This window comes from Saccopteryx bilineata, chromosome 1, assembly GCF_036850765.1.
Source record: "Saccopteryx bilineata isolate mSacBil1 chromosome 1, mSacBil1_pri_phased_curated, whole genome shotgun sequence".
Taxonomy (NCBI): Eukaryota; Metazoa; Chordata; class Mammalia; order Chiroptera; family Emballonuridae; genus Saccopteryx; species Saccopteryx bilineata.
Genome location: NC_089490.1, coordinates 102,677,240 through 102,703,804, shown reverse-complemented (window position 1 = coordinate 102,703,804; position 26,565 = coordinate 102,677,240). Strand labels below are relative to the sequence as shown.

General features: G+C 38.5%; 1 protein-coding gene across 3 annotated transcripts in view; it reads right to left on the bottom strand.

Annotated features, from left to right (window-relative positions):
• The window catches only part of ANO4 (anoctamin 4), a 428,231-nt gene that overhangs the window by 176,274 nt on the left and 225,392 nt on the right, over positions 1 to 26,565 (bottom strand). For 2 of the 3 annotated variants that reach the window (XM_066262603.1, XM_066262620.1), the window contains one exon: positions 13,008 to 13,112. The exons of the other annotated variant lie outside the window; for it this stretch is intronic. In XM_066262603.1, the coding sequence (XP_066118700.1) occupies positions 13,008 to 13,112 (105 nt within the window). The remainder of the gene's footprint in view (positions 1 to 13,007; positions 13,113 to 26,565) is intronic. 3 annotated transcript variants of the gene reach the window in all.

Here is a 26,565-nt window from a genome sequence, read left to right as displayed (position 1 = left end):
GGTGAAGGATTTTTAACCTGTCAGAAGCCACTGCACAGAATAATTTGTAGGATATTGGGTTCTATATACACAAACATTCAAAGGACCATTCATTCAAAAAACTGTTAGACTCAGGGACACTATGTGACGGCTGTACCTTGTTAAATAAAAGTGATACACTTTCTTGCCCTTGTAGTAATTAGGAAGAGAAACAAATAATCAAAGAAATGTGGAGTGTTATAAAGAAAAGAACAGAGTTTGGCTAAAGAGAGAATAAAGATGATATATTTAGATAGGGTGACCAGAAAGCTGTATTCAAGTATCCAAGTGATTTTAGGCAACTCATTTAACTTCAAATTTTTCATCTATAAAATAAAGTGAGTGTGGAAATAAAATGAACATTTATTATTTACTGCGACAGACTGAATCATGGCCCCCAAAAGTGACCTACTTCCTGGAATGTGAGAATATGTGACTTTATATAGCAGAAGGGACTGTAAGTAGATGTGATTAAGTCAAGACTCTTAAAATGGAAGGTTATCCAGGATCATGTGGGTGGGCCAAAGCGAACGCAGGGAGGCAGCAGGGTCAGGTCAGAGAGGGACTGGCAGACGCTGTGCTGCTGGGTCAGACCAGAGAGGGACTGGCAGATGCTGTGCTGCTGGGTCAGACCAGAGAGGGACTGGCAGAGGCTGTGCTGCTCACAGGGAGGCAGCAGGGTCAGGTCAGAGAGGGACTGGAGGATGCTGTGCTGCTCACAGGGAGGCACAGGGTCAGGTCAGAGAGGGACTGGCAGAGGCTGTGCTGCTGGCTTTGTCAGGAGAGGACAGGGCCTTGAGCCAGGGATGCGGGTGGCCCCTAGGAGACAGACCAGGCAAGAAAGCAGGTCCTTCTCAAGAACCTCCAGAAGGCACACAGCCTTGCTGACACCTTGTGCTCCTTTAAAAAAATTTTTTTTAATGTTTATTTTATTGATTTTAGAAAGAGGAAGGGAAAGAACAAACGAGAGAGAGAGACAGGAACATCTACCTGTATGTGTCCTGACTGGGGACCGAACCGGCAGCCTCTGTGGTTCAGGATAGTGCTAACCAACCAAGCTATCTAGCCAGGGCACTTTATTATAAATTAATAAAAAGTTTGTTTATTGATTGATTTTAGAGAGGCAAGGAGAGGAAGGAAGAGAGAGGGAAAGAGAGAAGGAGAGAGGGAAAGAGGGAGAGAAGCATTCATTTGTTGTTCCACTTAGTTGGCATTTGCTGGCTTCCTCCCGTATGTGTCCCACTGGGGATTTGGAACTCCCACCTCGCTGTTTCGGGATGACGTTCTCACCAACTGAGCTAACCGGCCCGGGGCCAGTGTGTGTTGCTTTAAGTCACTAAGTTTGGATTTGTTGCAGCAGCAGAAGGAAACTAATACACTTACTACAGGTTTTTAGACCCTGAGGCTAAAAAAATTAAAAACACATTATGATGTTTTTACAGAAAAAAAACACCATGGTCTTTTTATACAATGAAGGTTTAAGAACACCTCTTCTGTGCCAGGTAATCAAGGACAGGTACTAAGTGCTGTATCTTGGGTGTTGTGGCAAGATGAAAGACCATTTCCCTGACTACCTTATGTAAAGAAAACACCCCCTCACCCAGGTACTGTCCATCTCATTGCTCATTTTCTTCACAGCACTTTTCACAACCTGTAATTATACTGTTTATTCGTTTGTGTACTTATGTACTAGATATTTATCCTATTAGAATATAGGTTCCATAAGGGCAGGGACTTGGTCTGTCTTGACTGGTGTGCAGAGGTCCTGGAATGCCCTCAGCACTAGTTTTTGAAAAAGAGAATGCTGACCTCAGAGTAGCCACTGTCTAATGATGTCTGACATTGGACTTTCCTCCAACATTCTATGGCTATACATTTCTATATATACATTTCTCCTAACACAATTCTTATTCACAAACCAGGAGCTCCATAGTTTCAAGACGATACTGATTAAATTTTCAAATAGATATTGGTTAGATTTGAACAAGAGGATGAAATATTACTTTACCAAAGTCAGAAGACCTATGTACTATGCCCAACTCCATCACTTAGCCGTGAAAATTTGTGCTCCTGTTTTCCCCTTGGTGAGACAGTATACAAAAAACTTCTCTCTTGGAGTGGCAGAGAGGGTTACATATTAGCAGGTGGCTGCCACATAGCAGATCCACAAAAAATGTTGGTTTGTCTATTTTAGACCCTAGACCTTAGTGTTTTAGCCTTATCAATACAAGAAGGCAGAGTAGACCTGGTTGGATAGCTCCGTTGGTTACAGTTTTATCCCAATATGCAAAGGTTGCTGGTTTGATTCCTGGTCAGGGCACATAGAGAAACAGATTAATGTTTCAGTCTCTGTCTGTCTTTCTCTTTCTCCTTCCTTTCTCTCTAAATTAAATAAATAAAAATAAAAATTTTAAAAAAGAAGGCAAAGGAGAAATATAGTCCATAGTATTGTATTAACTATGCACAGGGACAGATGATTACTAGACATAGTGAGGTGATCACAGTGTAAGGTATATAAATGATGAGTCATTATACTGTATACCTGAAACTACAACAATACTATATAACAACTACACTTAAATAAAATAATAAATAAAATCTAAAAAAAATATAGAATGGTTGTTCAGAGGGATAGATTGGGATGTGGGAGAAAGGGAGAAGCTAAAGAGGACACTGAAAGCCATGTCCCAGTGGTTGGCTCAGACTGGGGAGAACTGTGTGTCCATGCATCCATCCTTGAGAACTCCCTTTGCTTTTTCCAAAGATAGATGATTACCAGGTCATCTTTTGCTGGTATCACTTACTGGTGATACCACAATCACTTCAATAAAGCTCTCTACATCTGTGGTTCTCAACTGGACCAAACTGTCCCCCTGGAGACATCGGCACTGTCTAGATACGTTTTGATCATCATGGGCAGTGCTAGTAGTATCCATTGGGTAGACTCAGAGGCCTGCGGTGCTGCCAAACATCCTACAATGCACAGAGTAGCCCTTACAGCAAAGAGTGATCCAGCCCAAAATGTCAACAGTGCTAAGACTGAGACATTCTGCCCTATATTACAGCCCCAACGACTCGATTCAAGAGGGGCCAGTTAACTTGGGAAAGGGGGAAGAAGCTTTATTGCTAACTAGCAGAAACACTTCAGAAAGTCATCATGGAGCTGATGCCACCTGAGTGCTCAAGAGACATCGGGATGTCATAGCAATCTGATTATCCAAGAACAAGGGGTTTTAAGACACCATTATTTACCTGCCAGGCTCTCAAGAGCTTTAGCAGAGATCAGAAGATGCTCAGCTTATACAGGCTCAGAAAGAAGACTGCAGAATATAGAAACATTCCACAGACAGAAGACACAGTGCCCTTCATCAACACTTCACCAGTGTTATGGATCTATCAGCTTTTATACATGGTAAATTTTAGAAAGAAATATAATATCCTTTGATGCAAACTTACATGCTTACATTATTTTCTTTAAAAAAAAAACAACTTTGGAAGTTAATCAATTTTTTACAGTCTATTTATTCAACAAGTACTTATCACATGCTTACCATGGCCAGACACTGTGCTGTGCTAGAAAATGGTGCTCAAGTACTGGCCATGACAGGCACGGCCCTTGTCCCCCCAGGCCCACTGTCCAGCCAAGGTGGGGATGCGGTCTCTCTATCCTTGGGTATGGATGTCACAAACGTACTCCTCATCCAAATACAGTCACTTGTCAAGTTTTATGAAATAAAAATACATTTAGTAAGTACCTGCCTGGAACAATTCTGCTATTAGCTTCATTAAATAAGAAAGGGAGCCAGATGTTCTGGGGAGTCGATTAAGAATGACTAGAAGGAGAGACAGAATGCAAAAATTCATGCAACCCACACACTGGACCCGTGCTGCATTCGGATTCAGGAAGAGCTGTGTGAACAGAACTGAGCAGCTAAGATGGTCAGAGCAGGTAGACACCATGCACTGGGGAAAGCAAGGGAGATACTAAATGATTCTGTTTTGCAAAAAGCAGGCACTTAGCTTAAAAAGACCTGGAAACCAAAGATCAGGAACATGGGTATAACAACTGACCAAGGGGCAAGAAACTCAGACTGTTTGGGAAGACCAAAAATCAGCAAGAGAGTCTGGGTAATTCACCAAATTCAGCATGGCAAAGAAATTTATGAGGGGTGGGGAAAATTCAGCATGGCAAAGAAATTTACCAGGCTGGGCAGAAGTAGGTTTCCAGTTGTTTGTATGAAAAATAATACAATAATTAATATATAATAATATAACAATATACTCTGTTTCCTGTACTCACAACTATAAAGCTACTTTTGCCCCACCCTCTACTATCCCAAAGAAATCACAGGGCCAGGAAGAAGAAACCATGGTATAAAAGTAATGAAAATAAACAAACAAACAAACAAACAAACAGTAATTATGTTTTAGAAATAGATCACAAGAGAATAAGAAATAAATACAAAAATAAAAATCAAATACTTCGACTCACTGCTCTTGTCGTTAATTCTGTATTTCCAAACGCAGCAGCATAACCCCACCTTGGTATGACAGGACAGGAATGCTCTGAGCACAGTATTTTCTGATGCAGAGAAAATAAAGTGAAATTATAGGTCACTGAAGACATGCGAGGGCTGAGGAGCATAATCTACGTGTCTATATTTGTTCTCCAGGGTGCCAATTCATTATACTATTTTTGTCCTGAGTTCTGCATTATTACATCTGATACTCAGAAATCTGAAGGCATTGCACATTGACCTCAAAGCCTCATTAGAAAATGTGGGAGGGGGAAGGACACCTTCAGGAATAATTTAGAATGAAAAAAAAAAAAAAGATTGTTTATATCTCAATCTGAACAACTATCTGACTGTGTTATAACAAGTTCATCTTTTCGTCCAGGGACCCTTTTAGGTGAAGGCCCCAAGGTAGCTCCAAAGTTGCTAGCAAGTAAGAGGCACTCAGTGTCCATTTTAAAAGAAATAAAAACTAGTTATAAGATTATATAAATTGTTCTCTTTTCCTTTCTAATAGTCTTAGTGAGATTATTTAAAAGAATCTCCCTCTTAGGCGCAAAGATTAAATTTAAAGGAAGTGAGAATGGACCACAGTTTATGGGAATTACTGCCCGTTAGGAATTGGCAGGGCTGTTTTCTCCTTTCCTAGGACCTCAGAACACCTGATGAGACAGGTATTATGAGAAAGTAGTTAGGTCCAGAGGTGCTAAGTATCGGTTGCACAGCCAGCGACAGAGATGGGTTCTAACCCAGTTCTGACTCCCAAATCCAAGCTCTTTCTAACCAGCTTCTTTTTTTTTTTCTTTTATTGAAAAGCATTCTACTATTCTTAAATCATGTTAGGCTTTCCAGAACAAAAAGTCATTTAACCACCTAACAATGATCTTTTCACAGTTCTAAATAACGCCAGACTTTACATCTGTAGCACGACAGAACTGACACATTTTAAAATTTAACAAGTAGATCAAACTAAGTGCTTTTTAAAAATCAGGGAAATACACAGACTCAGCACAGCTTTGAGCACCTCAGGCTGGGATTTTAAAAATTAAATGCGAATTAGCATTTATGTGACCCTAGCAAGCCTAGGACTCTAGATGTTTACTACTGTCCAAATGGATCTGATAATGTCCCTAATCAGAGACTGCCTGATTCTCCAATAAGAAAACAAAACAAACAAAAAAACAAAAAAGAGGGCCTAATTTAGAAAACTCAAAATAAATAAAGTGAAAAAAACATAAATCATTTCTTAGCTGGCTTTATTCCTTTTCAATAGGCCAATGGTTTTCAAAGTGTGTTCCCTGAAACCCCAGAATCCTTTGGGAACTTCAGGAAACCATGGAGGGGTAAAGATGAAACTGAGTAGGCAAAGCCCTCCACCTTCTACCCCTTCCACTTCACCCCGATCACCCCGTTTTCTACATATGGAGATGATGTGTGAAAATATAATTGTGGGGGGACAACTGGTACTCCTGCTGTAAAAAGTTTGGAAACCTCTGTTAGAGTGTGTTATGGCAACAACTAAACGGTTATGTTAACATATCCCCTAAGAAAAACGGCGGTAAGAGAGCTGAAGTCCTCCATGATACAGATCTGAGAACGGCATTTTTCCTGCCATCGAAAATTCACTTGAAATATTTTGAGATTAAAAAAAAAATGTGCGTTCATTTAAAAAGTTATTTCATTGGCATTTCTTGGCTCAATAATGATGCTGTCTGTAAGACAGAGCACTGACAATGGCACGGGTGCCCACAGTACACTCTACGACAGGGTCAAGACCATCAACTCATTCCGGAGACGGTCTGTTTCTGACAAACACCTTCATTATTTCCATAACAGGGCAGACAATAAAGGCACCTCTCACAACTCTGGGAATGATGATATTTAGAGAAGACCTGTGTGCCTGACTCAAGCTTTGCTCAATAACCTTAGTTACCTTTTCATGACTCGAAACAAGGTCAGTGATATTTCTGTGTTAAAATCCTCAAAGTCTCCTGAACTAATTTTTCCTTTTCAGAAAGGAGCATGAGCCTGGGTTCAAATGCTAGTCCTCCCACTTCCTAGCTATTAGATTCGGTTATTTAACCGAAGCTTTAATTTCTTTACATTTTAAGTGTAGATAATACAATTTGCCTCCCAGAATTGTTGAGAGAGATGAAGACCAGAAGGCAGCCAACATGTGAGCGGCGTTTACGATGTGTCAGGCACTGCACGGAGGGCTCTGCTTAGATTTCCTATAGTTAGCTCCCTCTTATAAATGTGCAAATCAAGACAAAGATAATCTAACACCAAATGAAATACTGCAGGTAAAAGGTCAACCACAGAGTTACCAGACAAGATGACTAATTCCATATATGCCTGCACCCCCCCATCTTCCCTGTTGAAACAGCATGACCATATAGATTCAAAATAAAACTGAAAACCAGAGCTCAGGAAATTGGGTACAAAATGACTCCCTGATGGTACTGAGAAATGGCTCAGTCTCCTCAGCATGGAAGCACAGAGCACCACCAGTGGAGGTCCAGCTCTATGGTCCTGTAGGCACCAGTGTAAGCACGAAGAGTCAAACTGTAGGACAACAACCATCCAACAATCCTTCCAGCTCCCAGCTCTCATTTCAAACACTCTGCTCTCTTTCCTTCATTAGAATCTAATGGACCATAACACAATAATGTCCACTAGGGTATGAACGACACTCAAAAGTCCCCACAGTCTGTATTTGCATTACACTAAGAACCAAGAAAAGAAAAGATAAGGACAAAGCAGGAGGGCTGGGAGACACAAAGTTGAGGGAGGAATAATCTCTACAAAGGGCTGGGCATTGGTAACAATTTAAAGCAAGAATTAAAAGGTTCAGTGTAAGTTTGAATGGTATATTGGTCAATGGTTTGCTAACATAACAAATGCACACAAATACTTACCTGCTTCATAGACTGCAAAGTTTTAACATCTAATTTTCAGTCTAATTTCAGAATTATATATTTTAAAATGTTTATTTCTCAAAGTGTCTAGATTTCAACATTTTGGTGATTAAAAACAGAGTTTTCATTTTGTTATTACAATACAGCATAAAGTAGGCATTCAAATCTTTAGACTACGTGTAGAGAATATGAATCTAACTAGAGAAACTCAAGAGTAAGAATTACCCCATGGCTTTGTCATCCTTACATCAAGTTAAGTCGCTGTCTATGCTCCCAACCCACTGGCCTGGTGGAAAATTAAATTTCAGTCACTGCTGACACTCCTACGCCTCTGCCTCACACATGCAGGGCTGTACAATGGTTCCAGAGGTTTTGTAAACAGCAGGGCATTTAAAGAGCTCACTCAGCCCTCTAAGCTGCACTGGCTACTGCTGAGCTCTTCCCTTTGCAAGTCTATAGTGGAATTCATTCATTCACTCATTCCTTAACAAAATGTATTGAGCAGCTATAATATCCATACTCTGGCTCAAGGGACTGGGGATACAACAAAGAAACAGAAAGTTAAGACTGTCACCTTCCCAGAGCCTCCAAGGTTCCCTGAACACGCAGGATCTGTTCCTGCCTGAGGCTGGGAGCCTCAGGCAGGGCTGCAGGCAGGTGGCTCAGGTGCAGTTCCTCAGGCACATGACACAGACGTTCCCTGCCTTTCCACCCACCCACGAGCAGTCATGGTACCACTGTGCGGTGCGGCACACTGGAAGGAAACTGATCTGAGGAGATTTCTTCCTCTCTCTTCTCTCTTTCTCTGTCTCCCCTACCCCTATACACCTCTCCCCAGTCTCCTCTCTTCTCTCTCTCTCTCTTCTCTCTTCTTTCTCTCTCTCCTGCCCTTCATCTCCTCCTCCTCCTTCTCTCCCAACATGTAAGGCCAGCAGCCACGGCCACCATCACAGCCGCCCGGGGCCATGCAGGTTCGCATTTGATTCAAACAGACAGTAATGAAACAATGGAGCCAAGAACTGGTGGGTCATTAGCTTTAATCCTAGCTTGAACCCAGTGGGCAAGAAATACACACAGTGGGAAAACACTTCCCTTTCTATTCAGGGCTCCCAAAGCCACTGACTTATCTGAGTTTCCTAGAATCAAAGGTTTGTGCCTCACCAGCCTTATTCACCTCTGTTCCCCATCTCTTTCTCTCTGCACAAACTCTACACAAACTGGCTTCTCCTTTAGTACTCCACCATCTTGGCTGCTTCTCCTGTCCTCCATGTGGCCTTTCTCTGCTCTCCTCCAGCATGGGCTCCTCTGCCCCATTTTATAGTATAGAAATCAAAACCTTTAATCCAACATACAAACAAAGAAGTCTGATACAAAGTCACTTATCTGAGGCATAATGGGATTCCTCAAAAGAGTGGGAAAGGTTTAGTCTTAAAACGAAGCCTTAGGCTATAACGACCCTGCCTGCTTACAAACTGTCCCCCACACCCAATGTAAACTATAAGTGAGCAAACATGTATCTCATATTTACAAACTTATTTGACCAACAAAGCATCACCCACTCAGAAGCTCAGATTTACAGAAAACACAAGCCACAAACTTTAGACAACACAAGACTGATGAAACCAAGGAGATCAAGACACCTGGCTGCCACCAGGGGTGAGGAGCAACGGAAGAGAATGAAGAGATGGGGGAAATAACATCAAGGAACACACTCACATACCCTTACATTATACTGCCACACATAGGTGCTTTTTTTCCTAGAAAGCTATCAGTTGTTTTCATTTTGAACAACACAACAAAATGGAATCTACGAACGTTTTAATTTTTTCTGAATTAAACTATGCACCAAAACATTCAACACTGCTTTAAAATATTATGCCCACCACAGAGCCTGGCATAAAACAAATAAGATGGATAGATGGATGAATGGAGAAGTAACTCTTATTTCTTATAAGCTGTATATCTGATGAGGGAAGTTGAGAAACAACCTATGAATGGCCAGCCCCTCTGAGAAAGCTTTTTTTTTTTTTTTAATAGATGAAGCTATTCTTAGGCCTAAGCACTATAGGAACAAAATGTAAGTATGCTTTACAATGTAGCAGCATAGGGAGGAATTCTTAATTAAGATGTAACAACATAGTAACAAAAATTTTAAATCCAAAGTAGCTTATTTTTCTTAATCTGTTTTTTTTAATTAATTTTAATGTGGTTACATTGATAAATCAGGGCACATAGGTTCAGAGAAAACATCTCCAGGTTATTCTGACATTTGATTATGTTGCATTCCCACCACCCAAAGTCACATAGTCTTCTGTCACCTTCTATCTGGTTTTCTGTGCCCCTCCTCTCCCTCCACCCCCTCCCTCTCCTCCCTCGCCACCCTGTAACCACCACACTCTTGTCCATGTCTCTGAGTCTCATTTTTATGTCCCATCTATGTATGGATTCATATAGTTCTTAGTTTTTTCTGATTTATTTATTTCACTCAGTATCTTAATCCTTTTTTATTTAATCTTTTACTTAGCAAAACAATGGCTGATATATAATATAATCATATCATATATTAACCATATAGCATTGGAGAGGTATACTCAGTTTCTTCACTTTTAAAATGGAAAATTAGTATCTTACATTACTTAGGGTTGTTTTAAAAATAAAATTCTTTTTTTTGTTGTTGTTTTTTTTTGTTTTTTGTTTTTTTGTTTTTTTTACAGAGACAGAGAGTCAGAGAGAGGGATAGACAGGGACAGACAGGAATGGAGAGATGAGAAGCATCAATCATTAGTTTTTCATTGTGCATTGCAACACCTTAGTTGTTCATTGATTGCTTTCTCATATGTGCCTTGACCACGGACCTTCAGCAGACCGAGTAATCCCTTGCTGAAGCCAGCAACCTTGGGCTCAAGCTGGTGAGCTTTTGTTCAAACCAGATGAGCCCTCGCTCAAGCTGGCAACCTCAGGGTCTCGAACCTGGGTCTTCTGCATCCCAGTCCAACGCTCTATCCACTGTGCCACCACCTGGTCAGGCTAAACATAAAATTCTTAAAACACTTCTTGAGTCTATTTCTGACCTATCTCCGACTCAAGCAATGTTTGAAATACATATATACAGATACCCACAAACACAGTCTTCTAGTTTGATCTTGAAGGTCATACAAATATGTCTACAAACTTCAAAGAGAACAATGAAATCTTTCCATCACCCTGCTAAAAATGTAGGAGAAAAGCTTTGCTGATGTTTAAATCTTATATATATGATACATATTTTTTAACATGTTTATATGTTGGTCTCTCAAAGCTTCCCATAAACAATAATCTAAGGTACAGTCCCTTGAAGAACCAAACTATACTTAGAGATTTAACAATATAGTAATAAAATGTTTAAAATTTCTGAAGCATATATGGAATCTAGGCCAAAATTAAAGGTAGTTGAATGACCCAAATATTTCCTACCAGAAATTACCCAGGCTATGCGAGCAGCTTCCCAAATTTATGTTGCATAAAACTTAGTGCTTAACAAGAAAATAAATAGATTAGTTCCAAAGTATCAGAGAACTCATAAACCTATAAAAAATTTGAATTGCATTTTAAAGTGAAGCAACACTTCCTTTTTCTTATTTTTAATTTTAAATATTAAGTACTCACAAACTTACACTCTTCTCCCTGTTCACAAAGAAGTTGCCTTCTAAACTAGAACTAAAACAGTATATAAAAATGTCCTTACTAAGAGACGTTAACAATAATTACTATAAAAATAGTCTCAAAAGCATTCAGTTCCTTTTTTAAGAGAGAGAGAGAGAGAGAGACAGAGACAGAGAGAGAGTCAGAGAGAGGGACAAACAGGAAGGGAGAGAGATGAGAAGCATCAATTCTTCGTTATGGCTCCTTAGTTGTTCATTGATTACTTTCTCATATGTGCCTTGACCGGGGGGCTACAACAGAGCAAGTCACCCCTTGCTCTAGCCAGAGACCTTGGGCTCAAGCCAGTAACCATGGGATCATGTCTATGATCCCATGCTCAAGCTGGCAATCCCATGCTCAAGCTGGTTGAGCCTGTGCTCAAGCCAGCAACCTCAGGGTTCCAAACCTGGGTCCTCTGCATCCCAGTCTGATGCTCTATCTGCTCTATCCACTGCACCACCACCTGATCAGGCAACGTTAAGTTCATTCAGCCCTATAAACAATTAAGTTCACCTCCTATGCTTGCACAGAAACCATTTTATCATTTATTTAAAATGTTAAATTCTTTCAGCACTGTATAATCTATGTTCTTGCACATCAAATAAAGTAATTACATAATTTTATATCTTTCCATGAAAAGTCATTTTTTCTCTAATGTCTATTAATTTGATTTTTATTCTCCTGGGAAATACTTTTCTTTTTTCTTCATGAATCAACTGTGAAGAGATTGCCCAGTCAGAAAAAAAATAGCTTATATTCTTCATCAAAAATATTTCTCTCAGAACTAGCCTCATCTTCAACTTTAGGATCCTTCACCTAAGTGTGGTTAAACCCCTAGCCGAGCATATTCATGAAGGAATTAACTCTCTATTCTAGTCTGGTCTCCATTATTTATCATATTACCTTGGCTCTTAACTCCTCCCTTCTTAAGTTGTCTGAACTACAAAGTAGAGACATTATTTTATAAGGGTCAGTATAATGACAAAAAGGGATCATTACTATAAAAATGCTTAAAATTTATATTACAAATTCATATAGAAATGCAATGTCACAAAACTAAACATAGCAAAAAAATATATAGTGCTTCTTTATGCAATTCAATGATCTTCAGATCCAAATTCTTCTGAAGTATCATTCTATAATAGCATTTGATATTAAAAGAGGAGCGTCATTATCTAGAATTAGAGCTCAATAATGAAACACAAATGTTAACAAATGTTAATGACTTAGGATGTAATACCGCATTAGCCATCCTCAGGGCTAAATCTATAACTTGAGTAAATGTGCTAATTATGATCCCATAAAACTCATAAAACACTAAATAGTATAAGAATGGTAAACCTTGATTAATCAAAATGTTTAGAACAAAGGGGCTCACTTCTGCGTCACAGCCCATCATCAGTGACTCCTGATACCTGTTTAAAAGAATAAATCCTTGATTTTGGCTTACTGCATCCACACTCACTTCCTACTACTTACATTTGAGCAAAGGAATAGTATTATGGTTTCTTAAAATTTTTTCTTTCATTATGATTAATCAAGGAATTGAAAAAATTACAACACTCCATGATTTATTAAATATTATAGTAGATTACATATACAGAACTTCTAATTCCACATCAGTTTTCCACCAGCCTTCTTCAAAGACTCTAATATTATGAGGTTCACGGTTACATGAATTAAACCTGCATTTCACTAGTCATCTCTTCTGGTCTCAAAATTATTTCACCTATATCTCTTTTAAGACATCATTGTATTTTTTTGTTTGTTTGCTTGTTTAGAACTTGGCATCCAAAGTTTCTAGTTTTAGTTCCCCTCCCAAGTATTATAAGAGTTTCTTCTTTCACGAGGAATTTAAAAGTTGAGTGAAACTTACTTTCTTGTATTGCATTAAGAATCTCTGAAAAGTCCACATCACTCTTTGGGCCGTCAGGTAGTATTTGCATATCCAGCTGGTAGCCTTGCAAATCCACACCTCCTTCTAGAGAAATGAAAGAGATTCAAGGAGTTTGCACTGGTGAGCAGAGAGCCCAGCATTAGGGTCCCATGGAGAAGCAAACTCTAAAATAAGCAGCCAGCTGCTTTGCCAGTAATCTTTCCTCTTGGACAAATGATTTTTGAAAAAACTGAGGAACATTATCAGCCATTGGATCCTTATGCGACTGAAAAGGTTTGAACTGCAAACCCGTTTTAAAATAAGGCAACTACTTTATTGCAAATACCACTTATTTTATAGTGTTTACTGATGACTTCCTAGGTGAAGAATATAAAATGGTAGCCTGCACAGAAGGTTATTGTTTTGATACTTTAAATTATTTAAAATGTCAACATGGTAAGTAAATGACAGTCAACACAAACACTTTATGACACCATCTTCTTTAAAATGATAATTCACTTGCAGGGAAAGATTTAATATTCTTGATATCACAGAAAAAATGTTATCACCTTTTCTCCTCACAGTTGGACTTCTATGTTATATCGTGTATATTTTTTCAATTATATCAGAATATTTTTATTTCTTGTATCATGTAATTAAGATTCTTGTCCTAGTTTTATCTGACATATTTTTGGTGTATTCTGAAAAAGGGCACTTGTATGCTATTCTACACACTTATAAAACATTTAAGGAAGTCAAAGAAACCAAGATATAACAAAGTAACTTTTCATAGATAATAATAAATTTCTGAATGCTTCTTAAAGTGCCAGTAAGAACATCTCCAATTGGAGGAGTCTGCAAGGACTAAAAGCAAGTGTTAAAATAAACAGCCTGATAAGTAGAAGGTGGCATGCCCTAGCTTCCAATATTTTTGTAGAAATAATTCTTTTATAAGCCTGAGAATCATTCTTAACCTGGAATAAAATTTCAGTTACATTTCTAAACTCCAGAGGAATAAGACATAGTCACTATTTTACAGGGAGCACTTATTCTAGGAGGGCAATGGACACAGGTAAGTTAATGTAATAGGAGGTGAGCTTTAGGAGGGCAGAAACTCCTGACTACATGCTAGGACCCAGCACTTAGAACTCTTTTCTAGGACACAGAGTCAGACCTCAACAAGTGCAGGGTAAGTGAATGAAGGAGGCTATGTAGTAACTACGAAACAAAGGCAATAGAGCTACAAGGAAAGCTAAAGGCTCAGATTCTGGAGACAGACCTCAAATTCTTATTAGGTAACACCAAATCTCAATAAATCTTAGTTTTCTCATCTATAAAATAGGGATGATAGGAACAAGTCTCACAGAGTAGCCGTGAGGACTAAATAAGATAATGCATGACAAGCTCTTAGCTGTAACACTGTTGGCACTCAGTAAATGGAAGCCTTCACTATTATCATCCATAATCATTTATTAGAACAGCACTAGCATTTATGTAGACACTATTTAGCTATCGAATAATGAGAAGAAAGCATGAGTCAGTTCTTTGGGAAACCAGCATGCACTTCAGTGACTGCCAAGCACTGCAGACACAGCAGTGAACTTTTTAAATGCATTCATGCAGCTGGCTCATTGCAGAGTCTGAAGTTCTGTGTAAGATAAGCTTCTCAATGAGACAGAACCAAGATGCCTTCCTGTGGCCCAGAATTAAAATGAGGTATTTGCTTTTTCTCCTATGGCCAACTACTTTGAAAGTTCTGATGCTCTTCAACCTCTACTAAAGCTATCACCTTTGTTCTGTTCAATCACCAAAAATTTCATCATGAGGACAAACAAAAAACCCCCACAAGAATAGTCAATGTGCCTATTGACCAGGCTTTGTGCTATGTACTTTATTATCTCATTTAGTCTTTAACTTTGAGAAGGAGATGTAATTAAAAGGTGCAATTTACCCAAAGTCACACAGCTACTAAGTTGTAAAGATAGCAAATCATGCTCTTAATTAGTCTTTAATACCACCTATATCCAAGCAGTCACAAATACAGGCTGTTAGAAACAAGAGCACTGGATTTACCAATCGTCCCACGTTCTAATACTTCAAAAACCATTATGTGACCTAAAAAATCAAAGGATTACCTAAATAGACTAATAAATAGAAGCTTAATTTATTTACTTACTGTTTGTCATAGTCAGTAGTTTATAAATTCAAGTAGTAGTTATGACTACTCAATAACTACAATTTTTAATTAATTACTAAAATTCTACACATTTTTAATAAGTTCTTTTTCTGGAAGGCATAAGAGTAGAAAAGGACACAAAAGAAGCAACAATAAAGGAGGCATTTGGATCCTTAAATCTGTCTTAAAAAATATTTAATGATATGGGAAATGCTTAGCACATAATGAAAAAGTGAAAAAAATCAATGCAAACAAACAAGTTATAGAGAGGTCTCAAGTATATTAAAAAATATGCTGTTGCCTGACCAGGCGGTGGCACAGTGGAGTGTTGGACTGGAATGCAGAGAACCCAGGTTCAAAACTCCAAGGTCGCCGGCTTGAATGCGGGCTCATCCAGCTTGAGCACAGGGTTGCTGGCTTGAGTGTGGGATCATAGACGTGACCCCATGGTCGCTAGCTTGAAGCCCAAGGTGGCTGGCTTGAGTAAGAGGTCACTCACTCTGCTGTAACCCCCAGGTCAAGGCACATACGAGAAAGCAATTAATGAACAACTAAGGTGACTCAAAGAAGAATTGATGCTTCTCATCTCTCTCCCTTCCTATCTGTCCCAATCTGTCCCTCTCTCTGACTCTCCCACTGTCTCTGTCTCTGTCTCTGTCTGTCTCTCTCTCTCTCTCTCTCTCTCTCTCTCTCTCTCACACACACACACACACACACATACACCCTTTAGTGTGACTAGGAAAAACATACAAATGGGTACAGAAGTTATCTCTCAGCTGTGAAATTATGGGTACATTTTGTTTTATTCTTTATCTTTTCTATGTTTTTCACAAGGAGTATAAAATATTTTTATAATTTCAAAGTAATTTAAAAATTCAGATGGTCTCAGTGGAAGATATTAAGTATTTAGAGTTCAGGATTCAAGATTTAAAGAGTACCAATGTCAAACCAATAAGGAACTAATTTAATATAAGATTTTCTAAATTCATGTAATTTTTAAAATGTGTAATTCAAGTAATTTCAAATTGTGGAATGCAATATTGTCTTCATGGTAAAGATTAAGATCCCATTTAGAATCCTTAAACTATAGATATTTTTCTTCCTCTGCTCTAGAAGAAATATATAATATGCCTTCATAAAATATAACAGTCCAGAATTTCTGGCAGTAGGTCATTTGTTCAAGTCTAATATGACAAAGTAGCAGCAGCTATAAAACAAGAACTTTGTAAACTAAGAAGTGGGAAGTGGGCCCTGGCCGGTTGGCTCAGCGGTAGAGCATCGGCCTGGCGTGTGGGGGACCCAGGTTTGATTCCCGGCCAGGGCACATAGGAGAAGCGCCCATTTGCTTCTCCACCCCCCCCCCTTCCTCTCTGTCTCTCTCTTCCCCTCCTGCAGCCAAGGCTCCATTGGAGCAAAGATGGCCCGGGCGCTGGGGATGGCTCCTTGGCCTCTGCCCCAGGCGCTAGAGTGGCTCTGGTCGCGGCAGAGCGACGCCCTGGAGGGGCAGAGCATCGCCCCCTGGTGGGCAGAGCTTCGCCCCCTGGTGGGCAGAGCTTCGCCCCTGGGGGGCGTGCCGGGTGGATCCCGGTCGGGTGCATGCGGGAGTCTGTCTGACTGTCTCTCCCCGTTTCCAGCTTCAGGAAAAAAAAAAAAAGAAGTGGGAAGTGGTCACTGTGCGAGGACATTCTCCAGTAACCACTTCAAGGTGACAATCGACACCTTTAGCATTTACTGCCCAAATGAAGAGACTGAATGACTTTAGTATATAAAAGTTTCCATGTCTACTTTGAACTTCTTATATTCAGTGTTTATTAATACTAATTAGTAGTTTTGATGTGATTTCTAAAAAGTTGAAAATCTGAGTTCCTCCTATAGTCACAGATATCTCTACTTTGGACAAAACACAGAGCTCTGAAAAACTTGGCAAGATGGTGAAGACGTCATGGTTTCAAATCAAAGAATCTTTAAAATAAAATATAACCCCACTGGGCCCCAGGAGTTGACATGCAACTAAGTATAATCCTGAGAAAACTAAACAAGCCACATTAAAGAGGGAAGGAAGCTAAAGAGATTCCTAAAGGTGTGGAGAATATAATGAACAACTTAAACTATCAAAAATAGATAGAAAGTTCATGTCATCTCCAAATTTGCCCTTAACTTTTGTCACACTTGATTGATAGAACTGTTTCTACTCAAATCTTAAGTCTGATTCTATAGTATGAGTAAAATAAAAGGTAATCTTGATAACAGCATTTACTTTTACAAAATTTCTTGAGCTGAGCAAACAATATTTTAAAAATTCATTTTAGATGTGCATCGACCTTACATGGATTTTGGCCAAACACTTATCTACAAAAGGAACCAAAGAAACAAGCTCCAAATGTGAGTTCTCCAGTCAATAACAATGTCAAGGCCTCTCCCATCCTATCTCTGTCTATGAAAATCCCTCTCTATTTTTCTAAAATATATTTTTATTGAATTTATTGGGGGCCATTGGTTAATAAAATTATATAGGCTTCGTGTGTACAATTCTAGAATACATTATCTGTATATTGTGTATTCAAACCCAAAGTCTAGTCTCCTTCCATCACCATTTGTCCTTCCTTTGTCCTCTTTTACCTCCCATCAACCCCCTCTCCCTGTGGTAGTCACCATACTGTTGTCTGTGTTTATGAGTTTTGTGTGTGTGTGTTTGTTTTCGCTTAAGCCCTTCACCTATTTCACCCAGCTCCCAACCCCCATCCCCTCTGACAGCTGTCGGTCTGTTCTTTGTATCTATGAGTCTGTTTCTATTTTAAGGCCCATCCTAAATACTCTGCTTGATCCTAACAAGTAAACACCCTTTTCCACCATGGTACTGAACCTATACAGCTATCTCTATTTTATCTTTTCTACGGTACATGTTTTCCATCAAGAATAAGATAGGCAGTGTTTCCAGCACAATGTGGAGTAGACACAGATGCAAGGGAGCCGCTGCTCTTCCCCACCTAAATCCCTCCCTTGTCTCCAGCACCCTCCACTAGCCTGCACCGTGATGGAGGCCTGGAAACACACTGCATCCACCTTTTCATCTCCTATAGAACTTGGAACAAGGCCTTGGAAAAATATTAGTTGTTCAGTTAATGCTTTTACTGTAATTACTCATTATTAGTAAAAGTAATGGATAGAGACTAAGAAAATGTCCCAGTTTTACTTTCTAGTCCATAATTTCACAGCATATTGATAGGTTATCAGTAGGTGACTATGAAAGACATATTCTAGATCAAGCATTTGCTTTTCTGTAAGATCTTTTTAAATTTTGTCAACTAATAATAATAATAATAATAAAATCTTAACTTGCCAAAGGGCTTATAATGAAAATTAACAGTAGCTAAACCCACTTCTTTCTCAACCCCAGTCTTAGTTTCCCTAGTACAGCCTTTTTTAAGAGTTTGCATTGTTACTTCTTTTGGATACATCCATCTGTGTATTCCATTGTTTCTTGATCAGTTTTTTATATGACTTATTGTTTTCTACTATGCTACAAGACAATATTTCTTATATTATTGCTACTTGACCTTCCTCTCCATCCACTCATCAAATCACTATTCTTACTTATTATATTGCCTCAGTTTAGTACATTTAAATTATTTAAAATTCAATTTCTGTTTAACCAAATATAGAGAGTTCTTATATTTGCATATTAACACAGAGAGGTATAAAAATCGATATTGACACTATATTGACTTGGATTTGAATTCCATTTTTATGTGACCCTGAGCCTTTTAATAATGAATCTTATTTTTCTCATTTATAAAATAAAATGGTTAAATTTTTTTGGAGGCCCTATTAAAAATTATTCAAAATAATTTGGCTCGTAGTATTAAATCATCATCATCCACTAAGATTTTTTTTTTATGTGACACATTCCTTCTCTGCACACTGAGGGCTAATTCCAGGTTTAGGGACTAGATTAAATAAACAAAATAATCAGTTAAAAAAACCAACCCTGTAATTTAGAATTGAAACAGTTATTCCATGTTTAAGCAGAAATAAAGGAAATTGTGACAAGTCCAATCTTACAATCCCCATGAAACAGAAAAGATGGGGGACTCTGTAAAGTAGGTTTAAAAGGACAAATGGTATTTTCTGTGATTTTCCTTTAATAAGTGATGCTAGATTTGAGCTTCTGTCTATATTCTATCTATCTTCTGAAATAAAAATTGGTAATTCCTATCCTAAGAGGTATATATTTAATATCAACCATCAAATGCAGCATATTTTATGGAACAGGAAGCACTGATATTTCAAAACTTAATATAAATACCTGAAATAAATTCTCAAATGTAATATTTTGAGACTTAATAGGCTGCAAAGACATCATCTTTGAAATTAGAGTTTGCTTTCAATTCCCCATAAGTGAACTCAGCATTTCTATGACAATGTTAAGACACGAATGGTATTGCAAAGGGAGGGAACTACGGCCTTCCTTGTATCAGCCAGTGTCCGAGACAAACCCTTAAAGAGGGAAGGAAGAAATTCAGTTCCTCTGGAGGATCCGAAATTAAAAACCCTAGATTTACATGTGGGATATTCCACTGGTTCTGGAAAACCTTTCCATCTCTGTTTCTTAGCTTCATTTATAGTGCTTACCCAAATCTACTTAGGGTGCCATAAGCTAGAAAGGCTTCCCAGTGGAGGATACGTGCTACTGGAAGAACACACATCAATCACACTGTTTTATATTAGTGTTGCATAACTATACATCTAGTGCTATGACAAGATAATTTTTTTTTTATAATTTTATTTTTTTAATGGGGTGACATCAATAAATCAGGATACATATATTCAAAGATAACAAGTCCAGGTTATCTTGTCGTTCAATCATGTTGCATACCCACCACCCAAAGTCAGATTGTCCTCCGTCACCCTCTATCTTGTTCTCTCTGTGCCCCTCCCCCTCCCCCTTTCCCTCTCCCATTCCCCCCTCCCCCCCGTAACCACCACACTCTTAACAAGATAATTTTTTTACAGAAGAAAACTCAGCTTTGTATGAGAAGGAAAAAACAGATCACTCATCACTACCAAAGCTACAAATGCTCCTTCAAATTGAGAACACTAAGTGGTTTAAAGACCCAACTCTGGACTGGGTCTGGATTGGAGAACCACATTTGGCTAATGGTGGTTGGATGCTTCCCAGGTCAAAACTGGAAATACAGTAATAATCCTATTGCTTCAGCCAGTAATGGCTGATCATCAACAAAATTGCTTTCACATGTCCCTGGATTGGCAAAATAGTCAACTCCCAAATGATAATGCACTCCTGCCATAAGAGTTCCAAAGAGGGCTTGGAAAGCTGAGTGCCAAAGCTCCAACTGGCAGGAAGGACTTGTGCATCCTAGAGGAAGAGTTCAGTGGGGGTCTTCCAATCTCCTAGATGCTGAGGTTTGTTACTATGATGACAGGGGCTCAAAGAGGAAGGGAAGAGAGAAACTAAGAGTTAAGAGGGTTTACAGAATAGAAACCATGAAACTTTCAGCATCACTATCAAGTTGTTTACTCTCTTAAGTTGCATGATAAATCTGGACACACAGAAGAGCTTGGGCTGGATATAGAAAGGAGAACATTGTTACAAGACAGTACACCTCAGGAGAACTTGGACATCAGCCTCTCACCTCTCAGTCAGGGGTTTAAACACAACAGGAGTTACTATTAACTAATTATCTGGCTTGGTTTAGGGTTTTAGGCTACTGGTTACAGTTGTGTGATCTTAAGTTAATAGTTATTAAAATCTCCCAAGCTTCTTAAATACAAAAATTATTGGAAATAGTCTCAGGCAGGAGATGCAGTTATAAATTCCATAAAATGCAATACCCTTTCCAGAAATTAGTCATTTGGTTTTCTTCGTAGTTCCCTTTTCTAAAGCTTTTCTTCACTCACTTTGTGTGTTCGAATGATTTTGAAAAGATTGTTCAGAAAATTCTCTCTCTAAATGCATCACATAGGTACAAAAATATGCCTATGTCCCTCAGCAAACGGAAAAGAAAAGGCAAACACAGAAGGAAAGGGTTTCATATGTATTTTTAGACAACACAATTTCATTATTCAGCAAACGACAGCAAGGAGCACAGATATCAATGCCCACATTTGCCAAGGCCCAAAATAGGTTGTTTCCTAACCACCCCCTATTTACTAAACTCACATCACAGATCTTTAAAATACACACACACACACTTAAAGAGGAAGCGATTCAAATGAGGGATGATTAGTGTTATTTCTAAACCACAGCCCTGACTGTCCTGAAAGAAATCACATTGACCTTCAACACAATACGGAATAAAACAGAAGTTTCAAGGGAATCTTATCGTTTTTCTTCCACATCATTCCAAAGCTGTGTGGAAGACCTTATCTTCCAAACCTCACCAAAAACCCATTCCACAAGCAGAAAAACAGTAATTTCATCCACACTTCACATCTACTCAAGAAGGGCAGCCAGATTCCTTAGGCTCAGTAGAGACCCGGCAGCCACAGCTCTCAAAACAATGTCTGTTGCCAGATATAAGATAATGAGAAAACTCCAAAATCTCACACTCAACTAATTCTCATCCTCCGGAAAAAGAAAATTGTCACAGTAGGAAAAAAACAAACACCAACAACAAAACCACTGATAAATGATTAAAGACATACATTTTAGTTTGGGTCTATCGGTTACTAATTCTGTTCTTTGGAGCAAGGAATCTCATTTCCTGAGCCACAGAAGTTGGCTTGGGGGTAATTCCACCCCACTGGCTGCTGGGAGAACTAAATGAGGTGTGGGGAAATATTTGTGAAAGCCCTTTGGAAACCACGGAGCAGCATCTCATGTAAGGTGGTGGTGCCATGATTATTACTGTTGTAATAGTTGGCCATACATTTACTTTTTTCTTATTTTTTTCCCCTAAAGAATGAGTTGACACTCGACAATCATCTTGGCAGAACCAGGGACAGGTTAGCCAAGAGCGACTTGTCAGTTGGTTGACTTCCGTTTTTAAAATTTTCCTTAATTGCTTCGCATCTCTCACTCTCCCCACAGGCGCTGGTATTGCCAGAATTTTTTGTTTGTTTGCTTTTTTTGTGGAATTCTGTTTAATAGTAGACATTCCACATTATGACAGAATCTTCAAGGTAAAGTCATGGTATAAATTTAAAAGCACTAGCCTGAGGACTCATTTCTTTTATAATTGCTTATTTATACACAAAATGAAATTGCAATTTTTAATACTATCTTTAAATAGAATTTATTCTCTTTTTCTTACCCATTTAGTGTTTTTTCTTTTGCCCTGTGCAAAGGATTTATTCCCTGCAGTTTGGCTAAAACATGATACTGCTGTGTACAGGGTAAAACAGCACAAAAAAGGCACTTGCTAAATTCAGTTTGTTCCCTGATTTGAGACCAGGACTTGATATGAGAGTCAGAAAGTAATCTCTGAAACTCAGGGAAATAGAATGAGTTTTGTTTGGAATTAGAAAAAGGGAAGATGAAAAACAAGGTCTATTGCAGAATAGAACAAAAAAGAAGCTCCTAAGTACAGCATCACCTATATAGAATGGAATAATAACCCTTTAGGGCAGCGGTTCTCAACCTTGTGGGTCGCGACCCCAGTGGGGTCGCCTAAAGCCATTGGAAAATACATAATGCATATCAAGTATTTACATTCCAAATCATAACTGTAGCAAAATTACAGTTATGAAGTAGCCACCAAAATTATTTTTTGGTTTGGGGTCACCACAACATGAGGAACTGTATTAAAGGGTCACGGCATTAGAAAGGTTGAGAACCACTGCTTTAGGGGGACTATGTTTGTTTTCAGTGGAAACCTAATGGCTCTTTCTTCAGTATGGTCTTCTTATTCTAAGGTTTGAACTGTGGCAGGGCTTTTAATTTAACTTTTCCAATGCTTTGTTATACTAACTGTCTAGAAATAGTGCTATCGGATTGTTTGAACATGAAAATAGCACAATGTATGAGAGAATCAAACCACCAGAGTTGGAACCTTGCCTCTGCCACTTACTGTTTGTCCTTGGCCAAGTAACTTACCTTCTCTGTGCTTTAGTTTCCCCAACCATAAAAAAAGGTTGAGAGCATGAGGATATTATGGGAATAAAATGAGATAATGAATGCAAACAGCTTAACAGCACTTGAGGTTGGAAATATGGGAAAGTGCTTAATAAATTGTAACTGACTGTAGTTTTATCATTGTCCAACATTTCATTCTTCTGTATATATAATACATGGCACTACAGATACCCTAGCTCAGCGGTCCCCAACCCCTGGGCCGCAGACCAATATGGTCCATGGGCCATTTGGTACTGGTCTACAGAGAAAGAATAAATAACTTACATTATTTCCGTTTTATTTATATTTAAGTTTGAACGATGTTTTATTTTTTAAAAATGATCAGATTCTCTCTGTTACATCCGTCTAAGACTCACTCTTGATGCTTGTCTTGGTCACGTGATACATTTATCCGTCCCACCCTAAAGGCCGGTCCATGAAAATATTTTCTGACATTAAACCAGTCTGTGGCCCCAAAAAGGTTGGGACCACTGATCTAACTCACTGAAAATAGCAGCATCTTAAAGTTTTCTCCTACGCAGAAGTGGATTAAGGTCAGTTGAGGACCCGGGCACAGAAAATATTGGGTCCCCCCTTCATTAGAAAAAAGTGTAAAGTTGGGGTTTTGTGGGGCCCTTCAGAAGTTGGGGCCCAGGGCACATGCCCTGTGTGCCCACTGTTAAAACCACCTCTGCTCCTACGATATCAACTTGTCCCAGTGTTTAAATGTCATAGCTCTATGAGTGAAAAATAATGATGCATAGAGAGGAAAAAGGCTGCTTAGATTTTAAAATAGAGATAAAAGAAGGTTATAATGACTTGAGAAAAAAAATCAACACATCAACAAAACACCATTTTACAAACCCTACAAGAGAATAAAGGACATATTCTGTGACTAATGATGTTTCTCTATGATGGGTTTCACAAAGGAAAAGCAAGAGAAGAAGTATTTTAGATTTCAGAAGGCTTCTAATTCTATTTTATATGGCAGTCATTAGTCCTTAAAGTGGGATCATTTGATCCATACCCACAAGCTTTACAATTTCCAATTCAAAAAATTGCAATCATGCTTCAGTTTACTCTGCTCTTGACCCTTAAATTATAGCCCCAAGCCTGGTCCTCTTACTATTCTTATTATTAGCCTATAAAAGAAAAAAACTAACATTCATTAATTATGAGTGGTCAAAAGATAAAGTGAAATGAAATTGATACACAAGAGAAACATCTGACACAATCAGAAGGAATGAGAAACCATACATATACAAGAAGGTGAACAGTTCCGTGTGGTGTTGATGTAGCAAAGCGAGAAGTCCTCTCCTGGCCTCCCACACAAGTCAACTGGGAAACTGGTCTATAGTACAGTGACCGAGTAAGACCTGATTTGAAAAATATGTACTTTCAGGCTTCAGAATTTTGCCTGCGATGATGATGACAATAAGAATGATCCCTGCCATCTATTACTAAGCACCTATTATGTGACAAGGATCACACTGAGCACTTTGCATGAATGAATTAACTTAATTGTCATTACAATGCTGTATAGGGTTACCAGATATTAAACATAAAAATACAGGGTTACCAGTTTAAATCTGAATTTCATATAAACAACTAATAATTTTTCTTATAAATGTGTCCCTTGCAATATATGGTACATACTTACTCCAAAAAGTAATCGCAGTTTATCTGAAATTTAACCGTGAATTCTGTATTTCATCTGGCAACCCTAACACCTTGAGACAGGTGTTAATACCCTCTTTTTGCTGATAAAGAAACTGAGATTCAGAGCAACTGTTATTTGGTCAAGTCTGTATAGCTAGTAGGTAACATATCTGGGTTTAAAGTATTTAACAACAAAGCTTGCATTTGTAGCATAACACACTGTCTCTACTATTATGCTTTTTCTTATACCAGGATGGCCATCCCCACATCCTCCTATTGAAATCCTGGTCAGTCTTCAAAATCCACTTTGTAAACCATATGTCTTTTGAATCCTTAAATTTTCTGCAATAAGAATGTTCCCATAACTTTATTTATATCTCTATTCCAGTCCTTAATACAGTTTGACTTCTGGTCCAGCAGGGTAAGTACAGATCCCTGCAGTGGGCCCTTTTCTAACATCACCTCTATGTCCTTTTCAGGATATGTCTTTCCCTTACTCTGTGCAGCCTGCATGGGGGGAGACATCCAGGGGTCCTAATCTCCCATTATAAAAGCTGAAGGAGAGGTTTCCTTCTGCCTCATTCTTTCTCTCATCACCCTCCACCCACCCAAGGAGAAGGTACATAGCCAATGACATTTCTCCCGGGTGTTCAAAACTTGAACCAAATAGTCCAAAACTAAAAAACAAATGGTAAGGGTTCATTTTTTTTCCAGATAATTAAATAGTTCTTTTCCAAGACTGTTTTTTCAGGTTTTCCTTCTATATGATTCAGATTTAAATTCCTTCTTTGTTTGGATTAAGGAATTAGTTTCAGTTATTTATAACCAAAGAACACTGACTGATCATCTTTTTGGATAATACTGTGAGCTCCCTAAGGACCATGTGTAATAGAGTTCTATACCATTTCAGCCCCTAAGAAATATCTTTCAAATACATACTTGTTAGTGCAGAGTAGGCACTCAGAAGAGTTTGTAAACTCAGAAGTGAACTACAATGTCTGATGGCACAGAGATCTGCCAGATGCCTTGCTCTTTCTGTTCATACTTAACCACCAGCGAGGAGGCTTTCAGGAAGCGGTTTGGGAATCGGGATTATTAACTTTGTAAAAAGTAGATGGATGACTTAATCGGCCTCAATATGACAAAAATGTCTATGCTGCTTCTAAGATCTATGACTCACTGCAAATAAGAAATTCAGTTTGAGAGTAAAAGAATGAAACTGAAGTCTCATCTACCTTGCAGAATACTATCAGTTTTACACATGTATTTCTTTCGGTTTTAATCAGTTTTATTGATTCATGCTTTCAGCTCTTATTTAATTAAAAACAAGGCACATTAAATACATCCTCTCATTGCTCTATAAACGCATACAGCTCTTTCATAGCTCAAAAGTGATAAATGATGGCAATAAAACACCAAGACAGTTATGAAAATGACAACCAGTCTCAAACATAGTATTTAATAGGCCAATCTAGAAATGCTAACATAACATGATACATGTAAGTGTCACATAGGACAACATGCCGTGTGTAGGTCCACTTCAGTACTGGGCTTAGAGCTGATATTCTTTCAAAACACAATATTCTTTTTTATTCCCTAAAAAGGATTGACATAATGTGAAACAGTGCAAGATGTGGCATCACTGACGT